At 37.1% G+C, this 13,995-nt stretch overlaps 1 protein-coding gene across 1 annotated transcript; it reads right to left on the reverse strand.

Moving 5' to 3' along the window:
* Window positions 1-1,711: 1,711 nt before the first annotated feature.
* LOC145575412 (uncharacterized) lies at window positions 1,712-13,762 on the reverse strand. Its single transcript, XM_081633286.1, has 4 exons — window positions 13,583-13,762; window positions 13,055-13,499; window positions 12,678-12,922; window positions 1,712-2,086 (listed from the first exon to the last, which is right to left on the reverse strand). The coding sequence occupies exons 1-4, from the start codon at window positions 13,760-13,762 to the stop codon at window positions 1,712-1,714; spliced, it is 1,245 nt and encodes a 414-aa protein (XP_081489412.1).
* Window positions 13,763-13,995: the final 233 nt, after the last annotated feature.

The raw sequence follows: 13,995 nt of genomic DNA on the forward strand, positions 1-13,995 counted from the left end.
TCAAAGGAGATAATCATCTTCCTAAATTATAGGCTATAGTTCCATAGTATGTTGCCATATATATTATTATTATATAGTCAAAGGAAATAATTAGCTTGATAAAAATGATAATTATCTATTTATAGTCAGTTAAAGTTTAGCCTATAATGATTGACGAAGGCATGTACATTGTATACATGCAGTTATTTTCTTATTGATAAAGAAGTAAGATATTCCCTCAATCTTTCAAAGAATATATATATATATATATATATATATATATATATATATATATATATATATATATATATATATATATATATATATATATATATATATATATATATATATATATATTCCCATTTTCCCTCAATCTTAATGATAAAAACTTATGAATACTACTACTTTTTGGATGCATGTACATTCTTTATTTAAATTTAGTAATTACGATTTACGATACTATTACTTTTTAGGTGCAAGTTCATTCTATATTTCAATTAAGTAATTACAGTTTACAAATACTACTACTTTGTAGGTGCATGTACATTATGAATTTAGTCAATTACGGTTTGCGAATACTATTGGACCTTAGGTTTGTTTGTTTTATCTTGTGTATATATATATATACATATAAACTAATTTCAGATTAAAAAAAAATTTAAAAAAATAATAATTTCGGATAATGATTGAATTGAATGTGATAATGATTGAATGCGAGCATGAGTATATGACAATGATTCGATGATAATCTGACCCGAATAATTTACCTTAACTCGATCATGACTTGACTTGTTTGGAGTCGAAAAAGTGGTGATCCGAACTAGAGCTGTTAAAAGGCTTTTATTGGACTTTTATTTTTCTAATTTTATTATTTATTTATTTTATTTTTTTTTGAAGAAAAGCTCCAAAGGAGCTACTAGCTTTCATTCATAGGGAAATCATTGTTCAAAAGAAAAACGATACAAAACGGGAAATCTGTCAACCAAATACTACTATCAACTCCCATGGCAAGCAATGAGCTAGACCATGAGCGACTTTATTACTTCCCTACGAACAAAATTCCAAGACACACTATGCAAAAAAGAGCAAACATGATAAATATCATCTAAAATTAAATGGAGACAACTTCTCCCTCTCTCGCGTGCCACAATTGCGGCGATGATAGCTAAACAGTCACCTTCCACCTTAACTCGAGTGTACCCAACCTCTACTGCAGTCCTTAACCCTAGAAGAATAGCTTTAGCTTCAGCAATACAGGGCACCCAATGCTCTTCCGTTCTCCAAGCAGCAGCAAGAAGCGGCACACCACCCGAATCACGAACAATAGCACCAAAACTCGCACCCAGACCCTCGCACACACCCCCGTCAACATTCAGTTTCACCCAGCCAGCTCTCGGAGGCTTTCAGCGTTGATTAGATCCTCTCCCCACCTGAACTTTGGACTGCTCCTCCGTTCTTGTTGTCCAAATGGCCAAACACACTGTCATAAAGAGTGCATACTCCTTCACTGCTAAACACTCAAAGCAGGCCCTCGCAAACTCTCCAAAGTCACTGAAGCAGCCCCCAACAACCTCCCCAATCCCGCTTTCATCCCACAAAAGTCTGGCTATAATGTAGTCCCTCAATGCGTGCAGCTCAGTTTCATCAGCAACCCCACACAGCGAGCACGTAATGACCCTCCAAGGCAGCCGTTTCCCATACCCCACCAACGTAGGAAAACCCCTTTAGCAGCCTAGTCCTTAGTCCAAAAATGAGCAGTAGTAGAAGATGAGGAAGCCTCATCCATACCATCACCGAAAATGGCCTTGTATGCTGACCGAACTGTATAGTCTCCGCCCTTCTCCAAATCCCAGCAAATTGAGTCATGAGGCAAACGTTGGCTAAGTGGAATGCTCAAAATTCGTTCCCACTCAAATGGTAGAAACACTTCCTTAATCTTCGTAACATTCCAGGACGCTGTTGGAAGATGAATTAAGTCACACACTCTCAAATCCTCAATCGAATTACCTCTAGGAGATAAAACCTTGCGAGATTGTGTACCCGGAATCCATAAACTCTCCCAAACAGAAATATGTAGTCCATCACCCACTCTCCACCTTAAACCACGCTGCACCACCCATTTAACACCCCAAATTCCTCGCCAAGAGCAACTTGGTGAACTGCCAAGATTAGAGCTTAAAAACTCACCATTTGGACAATAGCAAGCCTTTAAAACCCGAGCCACCAAAGAGTCCGGAAACTGAATCAATCGTCATGCCTGCTTGCCTAAGAGAGCTAAATTAAAGGCCTTGAAATCACGAAAGCCCAACCCTCCAACCGTCTTAGGCTCACACAACTTCTTCCAAGCTATCCAATGAATTTTACGCTCCCCCTTTCGTTGTCCCCACACAAAATTAGCTACCAACGAACGCAATTCATCACAAAAAGAGGAGGTAAATTTTAACACTCATGGCGTAGGTTGGGATTGATTGAGCCACAACTTTTATCAAAACTTCTGACCCGCTTTAGATAAATATCCCCCCTTCCACCCTTGAAGCCTATTCCATAACTTCTCTCTAATTCCCTTTGTAAGCACCCGTTTGAAAGGAATGGTGTCCTTCAAACAAGTGTATTATTCCGATAGGGAGTTCGAAATTATTAGAAAGTTAATTATTCAATTAGGTCAAGTGATCGGAATACCTAGCTGGATCGGAATGCCTAGCTGGAGGTTGCTTCCAATCAGTAATATTAATGCATAATTAATATTACAGCTTAATCTTAACTGAACCCTTTGGGTCACACCCAATCGAGTAACCGATCCAAGACGACGAATTAATCCGAAGGAATTAATGAGTCAACAGAGTTATTACGAACAAAGACGTCGGAATCCGAGCTTAGAGCGTCAAAACCGAGCGTCCTGAGTCGAGCTGATTTTAGGAATCGACTAGACGGCAAAATCATCCAAAAAACAGTTTAAACATAGCCCTAGCTTTGCATTGGCCTAGAAAAGCGTGGGCTAGGCTATATGGGGCTGTTAGCCATAGCCAGTAGCAAGGTCGCAAGCCCAACATCCCCATATGAGTGCTGATTGGGGCTTGCTAGCCAAGCTTGCATGCTAGCAGACCTAGCAAGCCCAGCCGCAAGGTAGCACGCTAGGCCTCACTAGGTGCTGCTAGCATCAGCTAGACCGGGCTAGCATGCCTAGGTGGTAGCACGCACAGGAAGCTGCCGTTGTTGCTAGCACCAAGCATGGTGCGCGGCACAACATCAACGCCCAGCAACAAGTAGCCCGCGTGTGCGTGGCTTACTGTTGCGGGCTGGTGCGGGAAAGCCCAGCTGGCAGCCCAGCTGTGAGCTTAAGGGAAGCCCACATGGCACCCTTGTTGCCCAAGGAAAAAGTATGCCATGTGGCGTATGCTTAGAACGGAGAGTTTTTGCTTGGGGATCAAGGAGATCATGTGGTCTTCACCTAACCACTCCCATGTGTGTGCCAAGTGTTGTTGGATTATTTGTCTAGCTAATTTAATTTAATTTGGAATTAAATTAATAGCTTACTTTTCTCACTCTATCATTTCTCCCACATGGAAATATGATTAAAGTTTTTGGGAGCCTTTGCCTATAAATACCAACTTTAGGAGATGTGATTATTCACTTGAGTTGAACTCAATAAGGCATCAATGAGAAAACCTTTAATTTCGTAATACTCTAGTCTTTCTAGGTCTAGCCCCGACTAAGGTTTGGGGTAGAAGCCGTTCAGGTCAGGTCTCGAGGGTGTGAGACATTGGAGGCTTGCGCATTTGCGGAGCTCGGCGCTTTCAAGTCTGAGCTCTAAGAAAGAGCGAAGCACGCATTAAGGGTATGATCATCTTTTCTTCTTTGCTAATTAAATGTGTTATTAATTATGTCGTCAATTAATATGCTTGTGTTTAGTTGCATTTATTTATGTGCGGGTCTTGGGGTCGGGTTTTGTTTTCGCGTGGTGTTGGACATCACGAAACCCAACAGCGGTATCGGAGCCTTGCTCATTTAATTTTTGTAACTGTTATTTTAAGGTGATTTAAATGGATTTAAATTTCTAGTTATGCTTGCTAATTAGATTAGAAGCTTGTTTTTTTTTTTTTTTTTTTTTTTTTTTTTTTAATTTTAATCTCGATTTTAAATCGAAGTTTGGCTTCAGAACCCAGATTTTGACCCAAGACTAGTGAATTTTGGGTGGAATTGATATTCTAGAACACTTTTGACCCTTTTTGGGTTGTCTAGAAGCCAATTTCTGCTCGAAAATACTGTTATTGAGGCCTTTTTCGTTTTATTGAAAATTTTTAAATCTTTAAACCTTGTTTGTTTAATGGCATATTAATTGTTTATTATATGGTTATTATGATTAACCTACTGCATATATAAGCCTATTTTGAGCATTATTATTAACTTATAAATTGCTTGAATAGTTGGCTAATTTTTCACAAATTGCAAATTAATTGCTTTGTGTGTGAAAAAATTTATGTTTGAAGCTTTCAAGTATTAAAGTTCTAATCTTTATTTATTTTAAGTGATGGGAAATTTATATATTACTAGATTCCATGATTGTTTATTAAAACTTCTTGATTTAATCATTTAACCAAGTTGATTAAAGTCATAAAGTTTCAAACTTGTGAATAAAATGTAATTAGTCTTCATATTGGAAGATGTGATTTTTCAAGTATGCACAAGTTAATGTTAGAATTTTTTGTTGAATGTTTGAATTCATATTTTAAACTTCTTTTAATTTTGTCAAAACTCATTGTTAATATATGTATGGTTAAATTAAGTATGAGGTTAGCCCTTATTAATTTTTTGGCATCAAGTTAAACAAAATTAATTTAAAGATTGGTTCTTGAAATTAATTTTTGTTATGCACTTGAAATTCAATTTATTTGAGTTAGACTTATTTTAATTTTCATTTTTGCCTAAAATTAGTTCTAAAATTAATTTAGAATTAATCGTATACATTGCACAAAATCGGGATAAAAACCCCAAAGTAAGAGCACGCAAACCGAAGTACTCCACCCACGCAAATGGCCAGCTGGGCTGCTAGCCCGCATGTGGATGCCAAGGGTTGCGGGATGGTGCCTCGGCTAGGCGCTGCTCAAGCCTTGTGTGCGGGGTATGTGCATGCTTGGTGCTGCATTGGTGCATAGGGGTGTGCGAGGGATAGCCATGGCGCAACAACAGCTGCGGCCATGGCGCGCATCATGGTGCGGGCAGCCAGGCAACACCTAACAGCGCCTCGACACGCATGGTGTGCGAGCTGCTAAGCAGCGCACAACACATGCGTGCATACGAGGGCTCGGGTTGTTTGCCTTGGCCAACCCGAAGCACCTAAATTCTACTCCATTTATTTTGCGTTTTGCCGATTTAATTATTTTAATTGTGTTTAAAATTATTTTAATTAAAATGAAGGCTAGGCCTCGGGTTTAGAGCAGCATTTGCAAAATTTTATTTGGCAAAATTATGGGTTTACCGGTTTAATTAATCAGATTAATTAAGATGGATGCGGAATTTAGTGGGAGCTTTGTTGTTTATTGCGTTTAATCACATAATTGATTAACAACTTTGACTAGTTTTAATTAGGCGTGTTAATTGGATTAACCACCTTAATAAGTTAGTAGTTTACGCGAATGCTGCATTATTACTTGTTTTCATTGTAAAAATGCATGGGCCATTCACATATAGTGAATGGATGAATGGAATGTATATTCTCTCACTGGTTTTATGAAAATGGCAACTAGTGGGGCCCGATTAGGATAGAAAATACGGACTGCGATCCGTTATGTACTTTTGTAAATCTAAATACCGTCTGCGAACCGTTGCGTATTTTTTATACCTTAATATTTAGATTACTCCTAGTCGTTATTACTAGTAGTTGCATAAATGATAGTGATGTCTTGAAGACGGCGTTTCTTTGAAGACGAAGCCTTAAAGTTGCAATGAAGACCCTTGAAGACTTGAAGATTCAAGGGGTCATACTAGTTGCCAAATGCATCTTTTACTTATGTTTTTCGATATATATTTATGCTTAATTATATATGAATGACTTGTTAGATGCATGTTTAGGATTTCAAACGTTGCGATGATTAATTAAGTTCACTTAAATCAACCAACATAGAAACCCTAGGTCCCTAAAATATTGAGTTAAATTTGTCATTCCAAAAACAACACTTACCGAACTAATGAGAATAGTGATGGGTTACGCCAAAGAGAGACATCACTACTTTGCTAAGAATGTAAGGTATATCGGGTATACAAGTTGATTTTTGGTTAAACACAATGATATCAGTAAGGAGTCCTTAGATGTCATGGCAATAGAGATAAACATCATAAAGCATTAGATGCGACGTATTATCGAACCTAGAATAGCTTAGAGCTATTAGCAAGGTTTTGCTTACCATGAATAATAAGTGTTTAGACAAGCCAAAGCATGCTTAATCACTCATTGATTCTTTGGATCTTGGAATCTTTTTATTCTCCCCAAATGGGGATAATTTTAATGCGTGGATAAGACGCTTAATAAGATTAAAAGTTTGCATGTATGCTTTTAAATTTTGAACTTATTATGTCATTATCTTGATAAATGGTTATACTTTGCACTTATATTTGTAGAATTCTAAATCAAATTATATTGTTTTCAATGATTGAAAAAAGGAAATATTTTTGAGAATGTTTCTCAAAGAAAGGAAAATCATTTCTAAATACAACTCTCATAAATGACTTTTATAAACTAAGTCCGAAAGGATGGTTGGACATCATGTATTCAAAATACTAGGTAGTTTTGATAAATATGAAGTATTGAGTTGTAAACTCAAATTGTCAATACTTGACAACCAACATATCTTTTCGCTTCATATACCAATGAGTACAACTCGTTGTATAGTAATTTAAGTATGAATTAAAGAAAAGATGAAACTTTGTTCTACGGCACACTAGATGCTTAATTATTCCTAACAAAGTATAAAAGTCAGAATAATTAAAGAAAGGGTTCTTAAAGGTTATGAGATGATGTATAATAAGAAATATAGGAAACAAGGAACAAAGAAAAGGAATGAATTCCATTTCTACGAAAGAGTTCGTGTTATTGTACTTAACTTAGCAACTTATTATCTTCACAAGTATCAGATACTGCTTGGATGTTCCGCTTTGAAAGTGACCTCAAACATTGAAGATAAGCTAAGTTATTGACTTATAAGCTTAGAATGAAGGAAGAAGTGCTACATCAGTTGTAAGGTCGTATGCTTTGTTTAAAGACCTTTTAAAGCTAAGGCTAGAACAAATAATGGTTATTATTATGTTCCATAATCAACAAACGATCTGTTTACACACGAAAAGTCTCACATTCAAAGTAAAGAGCAATAGTTGCGAATTTATTTGAATGGCATGGTTGTCTAAGCCATGAGTCAAGAATGCTTGATTATAAACAAAACATTTCGCTAACATGAATACTCAAAAAGTTCAAGTCATGGGCATGATTTGTGTTCCGTACATCTTTAGCAATGTCACATTGATAAGAACGTACTCACGGCTCTATTAGATAGGCCCTTGATAGTTGATCGATTCGGAATTGTTCTAAGACAAGAAAGTCTTACTTGTTGAAATTGACAAAGTAAAGAGCTATTGTTCTTGGTATAGACAATTAACTCCGAAAGCTAAAGAGGATTCAATTACTTAAACGTTTCATAAGAATTTGAAAGAATATGGCTATATTCATCAAATGTGAACAAACTTGACCTTGAGTAGCTCAAAAGTTCAGTGAAGTACAGAATCGACTTGACAAGATATCAAAAAACGTCTAGATTAGATCGAGCGATATTTGCTTGATCCAAGTGTGACCATCTCAAAGTTATGAAATTGAAATTTTCATAAATAACTCCACAAAGAACATAATATGTCTTTACGGAGACCTCGATGCCATTTGAAAATGACTCGAATGATGATATATCACATCCCTTCCTATAAAGTTCTTAAAGATTTGCACAAATGACTGATGTTACACCAAACAAAATGTCGAAGCTAAGAAAGGACACCATATTCAATTATAGATATAAATAACTTCTAAACGTCTTTTCAAGTATATGTCTAAGGCTCTTAGCCTCAGTTGGAGCTCACTTGCTTAGTAGGAGCTAAGTGGCTCAGTGGGAGCTAGGTGGCTCAGTGGGAGCTTAATGGCTCAATAAAGGCTAAGATAGCTTAAGTGGGAGCTAACGGTTTGTTTTACAACGAACTTTTACCCAAAGACAATATACATGTCTCTTTGTAAGCATTCAAATGAGACTATGGGCATTACCTTCACAACCTAATTAAGAACATAGTATTTGTTGCTCTAAATGGTGTCTTTCTAGAAAGTAACACATTTCCAAAACGACAAGTGGGAGGAAAATGAACTCGATGACCATCGAGATTAGCAACAAACTAGAACTGAGAATCTCAGAAGACTTTAGAAAGGCTTCGTAAGAATGAATCCCGGAAGACTTCAGAAGGGCTTCGTGAGAATGATTGATCAAGAATACTCAAAAGGACTTTACAAGTGCCCTAAAAGAGAATTCATTACTCACAAAAACTTCAGAAATGTTGGAGTAAGACCAACATAATCAAAGGGCTTTGAAAGCGCCTTGAAACTCGGTGTTTGATGCAATTGCCTGGTATATGTATACAATTCACCAAAGACTTGGATTTAATCCTATAAATTTCTATTAAGTTAGAAATAAACCTAAGACTTACAAGCATACTATTTTCTATTAAATAGTAAGGGAATAATATCTTGTAAGATAGCTACGACAAATCCAAATTCTGAGTAATTGTTAGAAACCATTAAATCCGAAAAGACTCCATGTTTGAAAATCATGTTTGAAAATTTGCATGAAGGGTGAAAAACCCATCAATAGCAAATAAGTTTTCAAGGAGAAAACTAACAAATGTGAAAATTTATATGCATACATAGCTAGATTAGTTGAAAAGGATACAATTAATTCATGGTGTTGATAGATTTTGATTTAAACCTGTTCACCAATCGGAATGCTCGAGTCTTTTTGTGATTATTCTAGCAAAATTGCATATATGAAATGTGACAAAATAGATACCAAAACCGCCTTCCTAAAATAGGATTTTGGAAGACACTATGGAAATAGTCTAAGGGTTTTGAAAATCTAAATAATGCTAGATTTGAAAGCAAGCTCAAGATATCCATTGTGGGATTGAAGGAACCATTGCATATAGGAATTGGAACGTATTATCTCATAAAGTTAATTAAAAGGATTTGCTTATGGAGAAACATAGAAATTCTTATGGATAAGAAGTTTAGTGGGAGAAAGAGTCAATCTAGTAAGATCCAACAAGAAGTTTACGAACTCTGTTTTAAATTAACTATCAAATGCTAAATGCTTATATTTGAAAGTATTTTCAACAATGGACTAAGCAAAAGGCAACACTTAGTACATATTGGGAATTAAGATCTATTGTATAGACTTAATAAAATGTTTAAATGAGTAAAGGAATTTACTGTATTAAACATGAAGGACTTTGAAAGGCTTTCGACCCGTATTTATAAAACTAAAAAAATGTTTGAACTTAGTATAAGCTAGGCAAATACGAAGTCAAACAAGAAAGACTCTAGTAGAAACTTTTAAGCGTATCACATAGCAAACAATTTAGCAAGACTCGGTGAAACTGGATGAGCTAAAAGGTCACATGAATGGAATAAAATTGAGAATAATTCTGCAATTGAAACCATCATGTATGCTATGATATGGAGTCGTCACACAATTTACATGATTAGGGCATGAGAAATATAATGTACCAATCAAAATTAATCTAAGTAATGGATCGTTAGATTATGATCAAGAACATCCAAAGTACTTGGATAAGTAAAATGGATGAATTCTTGACGCATGGAAACAAATGTAATTTGAGAATTGATGTTGCAAGAACATCCTTTGCAAGGATCAAGATCCTTAATAAGGAAGTCGTTCATAAGCACGAGCTAAAATGCGTCGTGGCTTGCGAATGGTAACATGGACGTGCATCCATGTGTAATGTGCGGGAATTTAAGGCAAATTCCATGATCACAAGTGATTGGGGTATCCCAAATCATTGTGAGCCGTTTGGAATGAAATCCAAGAAAAGCATCAATAGGAAGTCTACTGAAATATATATTGATAATATTATTGCCTTAAAAAGCAATAATAAGTTGTTCAATGGAAAGTTCGTTGTTGAACGTTGATGATTGTAGGTTGTCAAGTTGAAGACCTCAAATCATGAAAATGAGTGGGAGCCATCACTTGGACAATAAATCCTAAATCACATATAATCCATAACACTCTCAAATTTTATCATCTTATTAATTATGAAAGTATTCGATAATGAAGATGCTAAGATTTGCAAAGTAATCACAACTAAACTTATGCAATAAGTGAACGACAACATTCACAGTGGAATTACTCTTAAAACATTTTGGGAAACAATTTATCATGAAACGTTGAAAGGTTTCACAGTGGAATAAAAAAAAAAAAATTGCTAATTATTCCACAAAACTATTTAATTGTGGTGTAGAATTAAATAATGAGTCCATTCGATTTTGAGAATATTTAAAAAAGGGTATCAAGACAATGTCTTGGATAAAGAAACACCTATTAAGTGAACGTTGAATATTATAATCAAATATTATCCCTAATCAAGGTCATTTAAATGATTGGACGATTAATGACCACTTGAGAATTAGTGTGTAGTATGATTTATAGCACCATTCTTGTGCTACAAGGACATGATTATCATAAATCATTTGCACAGTTATTGGTTCAGAACCATGCCGGATCAACCTATGAGAGTACTTTAAGAGCTTTAAAATTGTCATAAGTATATTTCTCATTATGGCTATCGGAACCTCTTTCCTCTACCATGAGCATTGCAAGTTCTCTTGTTTGAGTACTAGTCCGTTTTGATGTCTGTCAAACGTTTGCCGTACATGGGGATTATAACGGAAACACTCGGGCGGCAAGGTCCTCTTAGTAAGAGAAGCTACATTACAAGACTGGGAATGTCCCCTATTGAATAAATAGGGAACATGTCTTTGTTGTTTACAAGGCCTCTCGATGAGCAAGACTATGAAAATGCATGGCCGTGCTCAAATGAATTTTAGAAATCATTTGCTTATTAACAGTCAAACTCGGATATCGAGAAACACTTCTGGACGTAATAAGTATGAAGAATAATCTTACCTTATAATTCATGAAGAAACATTAAGCGATGTAGGAAATATGCTATACACTAAAAGCGCACTAGTTAGGAAGGACAAGTGGGAAGATTGAAAGAAATGGTGTCCTTTGAACAATTGTATTATTCCGATAGAGGATTCGGCATTATTAGAAAGCTAATTATTCAGTTAGGTCAGGGTCGGAATGCCTAGTTGAAGGCCTCTTCCGATCAGTAATATTAATGCATAATTAATATTACTGCTTAATCTTGACTGAACCCTTCGGGTGACACCCAATCGAGTAATTGATCCGAGATGACAAATTAATCCAAAGGAATTAATAAGTCAACAGAGTTATTACAAACAAAGACGTCAGATTCCGAGCTTAGAGCGTCAAAGCTGAGCGTCGTGAGTCGAGTTGATTTTGGAATCGACGAGACGGAAAAATCATCCAAACAACAAGTCTTAATATAGCCCTAGCTTCTAATTGGCCTAGCCAAGCGAGGGATAGGCTATATAGGGCTGCTAGCGATAGCCACTAGCAAGGTCGCAAGCCCAGCAGACCTATACGGGTGCTGGCTAGGGCTTACTAACCGAGCTTGCATGCTAGCAGACCTAGCAAGGCCAGTCGCAAGCTATCGCGCTGAGCCTCGCTAGGTGCTGCTAGCATGCCCAGGTAGTAGAACGCAAAGCAAGATAATGTTATTGCTAGCACCAAGCATGGTGTGCGACACAGCAGCAGCGCCCAGCAACAAGCAGCCCGCGTGTGCATGGCCTGCTGTTGCGTGCTGGTGCAGGAAAGCCTTGCTGGTAGCCTAGCCGTGAGCTCAAGGGATGCCCACATGACACCTTTGTTGCCCAAGGCAAAGGTATGCCATGTGGCGCATGCTTAGAGGGGAGAGTTTTTGCTTGGGGATCAAGGAGACCATGTGGTCCTCACCTAACCACTCCCATGTGTGTGCCAAGTGTTGTTTGATTATTTGTCTAGCTAATTTAATTTAATTTGGAATTAAATTAATAGCTTACTTTTCTAACTCTATTATTTCTCCCACATGGAAAGATGATTGAAGTTTTTGGGAGCCTTTGCCTATAAATACCAACTTTTCGAGTTAGGATTATTCACTTAAGTTGAACTCAATAAGGCATCTCCCAATAAGTGAGAAAACCTTTAAGTTCGTAATACTCTAGTCTTTCTTGGTCTAGCCTCGATTAAGCTTCGGGGTAGGGGCCGTTCAGATCGGGTCTTGAGGGTGTGAGACGTTGGAGGCTTGCGCATTTGCGGGGCTCGATGATTTCATGTCCGAGCTCTAAGAAAGAGTGAAGCACACATCAATGGTATGATCGTCTTTTCTTCTTAGCTAATTAATTATGTCATTAATTATGTTTTCAATTAATATGCTTGTGTTTAGTTGCATTAATTTATGTGCGGGTCTAAGGTTCGGGTTTTGTTTCTGCGTGGTATTGGACATCACGAAACCCAACACAGTTTTGACCTCCCAATCACCGTAGGTAAGCCAAGGTACTTAATAAGCACATCCACAATATTCACCCTAAGTAAATTCGCCAGTTCTTCCCTCCTCTCCACTGAAACACCCTTACTAAAGGTCACCATAGTCTTCCCAATGTTCACCTTGGCCTTTGAAAAAATAATACTATCATCGACAAAGAACAAATGAGATATGGTCGGAGTTGACGGCGCAACCCGAACTCCGTGAAGTTGCCCTGCCTCCACCGCCCTAGTCAACAAACCTGACAAAGATTTGGCACAAAAGATAAACAAATAAGGGGATAGATGATCACCTTGTCGTAAACCCCTAGATGGAGTAAACTCCCCCGTAGGTGCCCCATTTATAAGAACCTAAATTGAGACCGTCGAGACACAATGTATAACCCGATCAATCCAGCTCTCTGCAAACCCTATTTTGCTCGTCACAACTCTTAGAAAAACCCATTCCACCCTATCATACGCCTTTGCCATGTCAAGCTTAAGAGCCAACGAACCACTTTCACTTCCTGAATTTTTCATATGATGAAATAATTCTAACGCAACCAGAATATTATTCGTGATCAATCTACTCGGGATAAAAACACTTTGATTAATAGAAGTAATATCAAAAAGGAAAGTTTTCAGACAGTTCGCTAACACCATAGTAATCAATTTATACACCATATTGTAAAGATTAATGGGTCTATATTCAGTCATTTTGTCCGGCTCATTCTTCTTCGGGATAAGAACAATAAATGTTTTATTTATTGGTGTCATATCACTAATACGCACACCAATAACCAAACTAGTGACAGAAGGACCAACAATATGCGAGTAAGTCTGAAAAAATTGAGGGCACATACCATCCGGACAAGGGGCTTTCAAAGGATGCATTTGCATCATGCTTGTAAAATCTCTTCTACATTATACGGGGCCTCTAACCCTGCGTTCATAGTAGCAGTGGCACGTCGATCAATCCTAGCGAACGCTTCTTCAAAATTCAGAGGGTTCGAAGACGTGAATAAGGACCTAAAATAGTCCATGGCTACAACTTCAATCTCTTCCTCTCCCATGTGCTCCACACCATCATTTGTTTTTTGCATTGTCATTGAGAGGCTTTTCGGTGAAAAAAAACTTGAATTACGATCATCCTCCTTAAGCCATAATGCTCTCGATCTTTGCCTCCAATAAACCTCTTCTTGATGAAGTAAATTGTTTATTTCCTTCACCACCTTTCTTTTCTTGTTCACCTAAGCCTCTGAACACCCTCCCTTATTCAACACCCCCAACCTTTTCCTCTTCCTCCGGATCTCCTTAAAAATTTTACTAAATTCTT

This window comes from Chenopodium album, chromosome 13 (assembly GCF_948465745.1).
Source record: "Chenopodium album chromosome 13, dcCheAlbu1.1, whole genome shotgun sequence".
In the NCBI taxonomy this organism is placed as follows: domain Eukaryota; kingdom Viridiplantae; phylum Streptophyta; class Magnoliopsida; order Caryophyllales; family Amaranthaceae; genus Chenopodium; species Chenopodium album.

Excerpts from the sequence above, each read along its gene's own strand:
- LOC145575412 (XM_081633286.1), bottom strand. The coding sequence starts at position 13,762 with ATGCAAAAAACAAATGATGGTGTGGAGCACATGGGAGAGGAAGAGATT. Across the intron at positions 13,500-13,582 it reads GGTTAGAGGCCCCGTATAAT|ACTTACTCGCATATTGTTGG; the intron begins GTAGAAGAGATT and ends CAATTTTTTCAG. Across the intron at positions 2,087-12,677 it reads AGTACCTTGGCTTACCTACG|CGTGGTTTAAGGTGGAGAGT; the intron begins GTGATTGGGAGG and ends TGGGTGGTGCAG.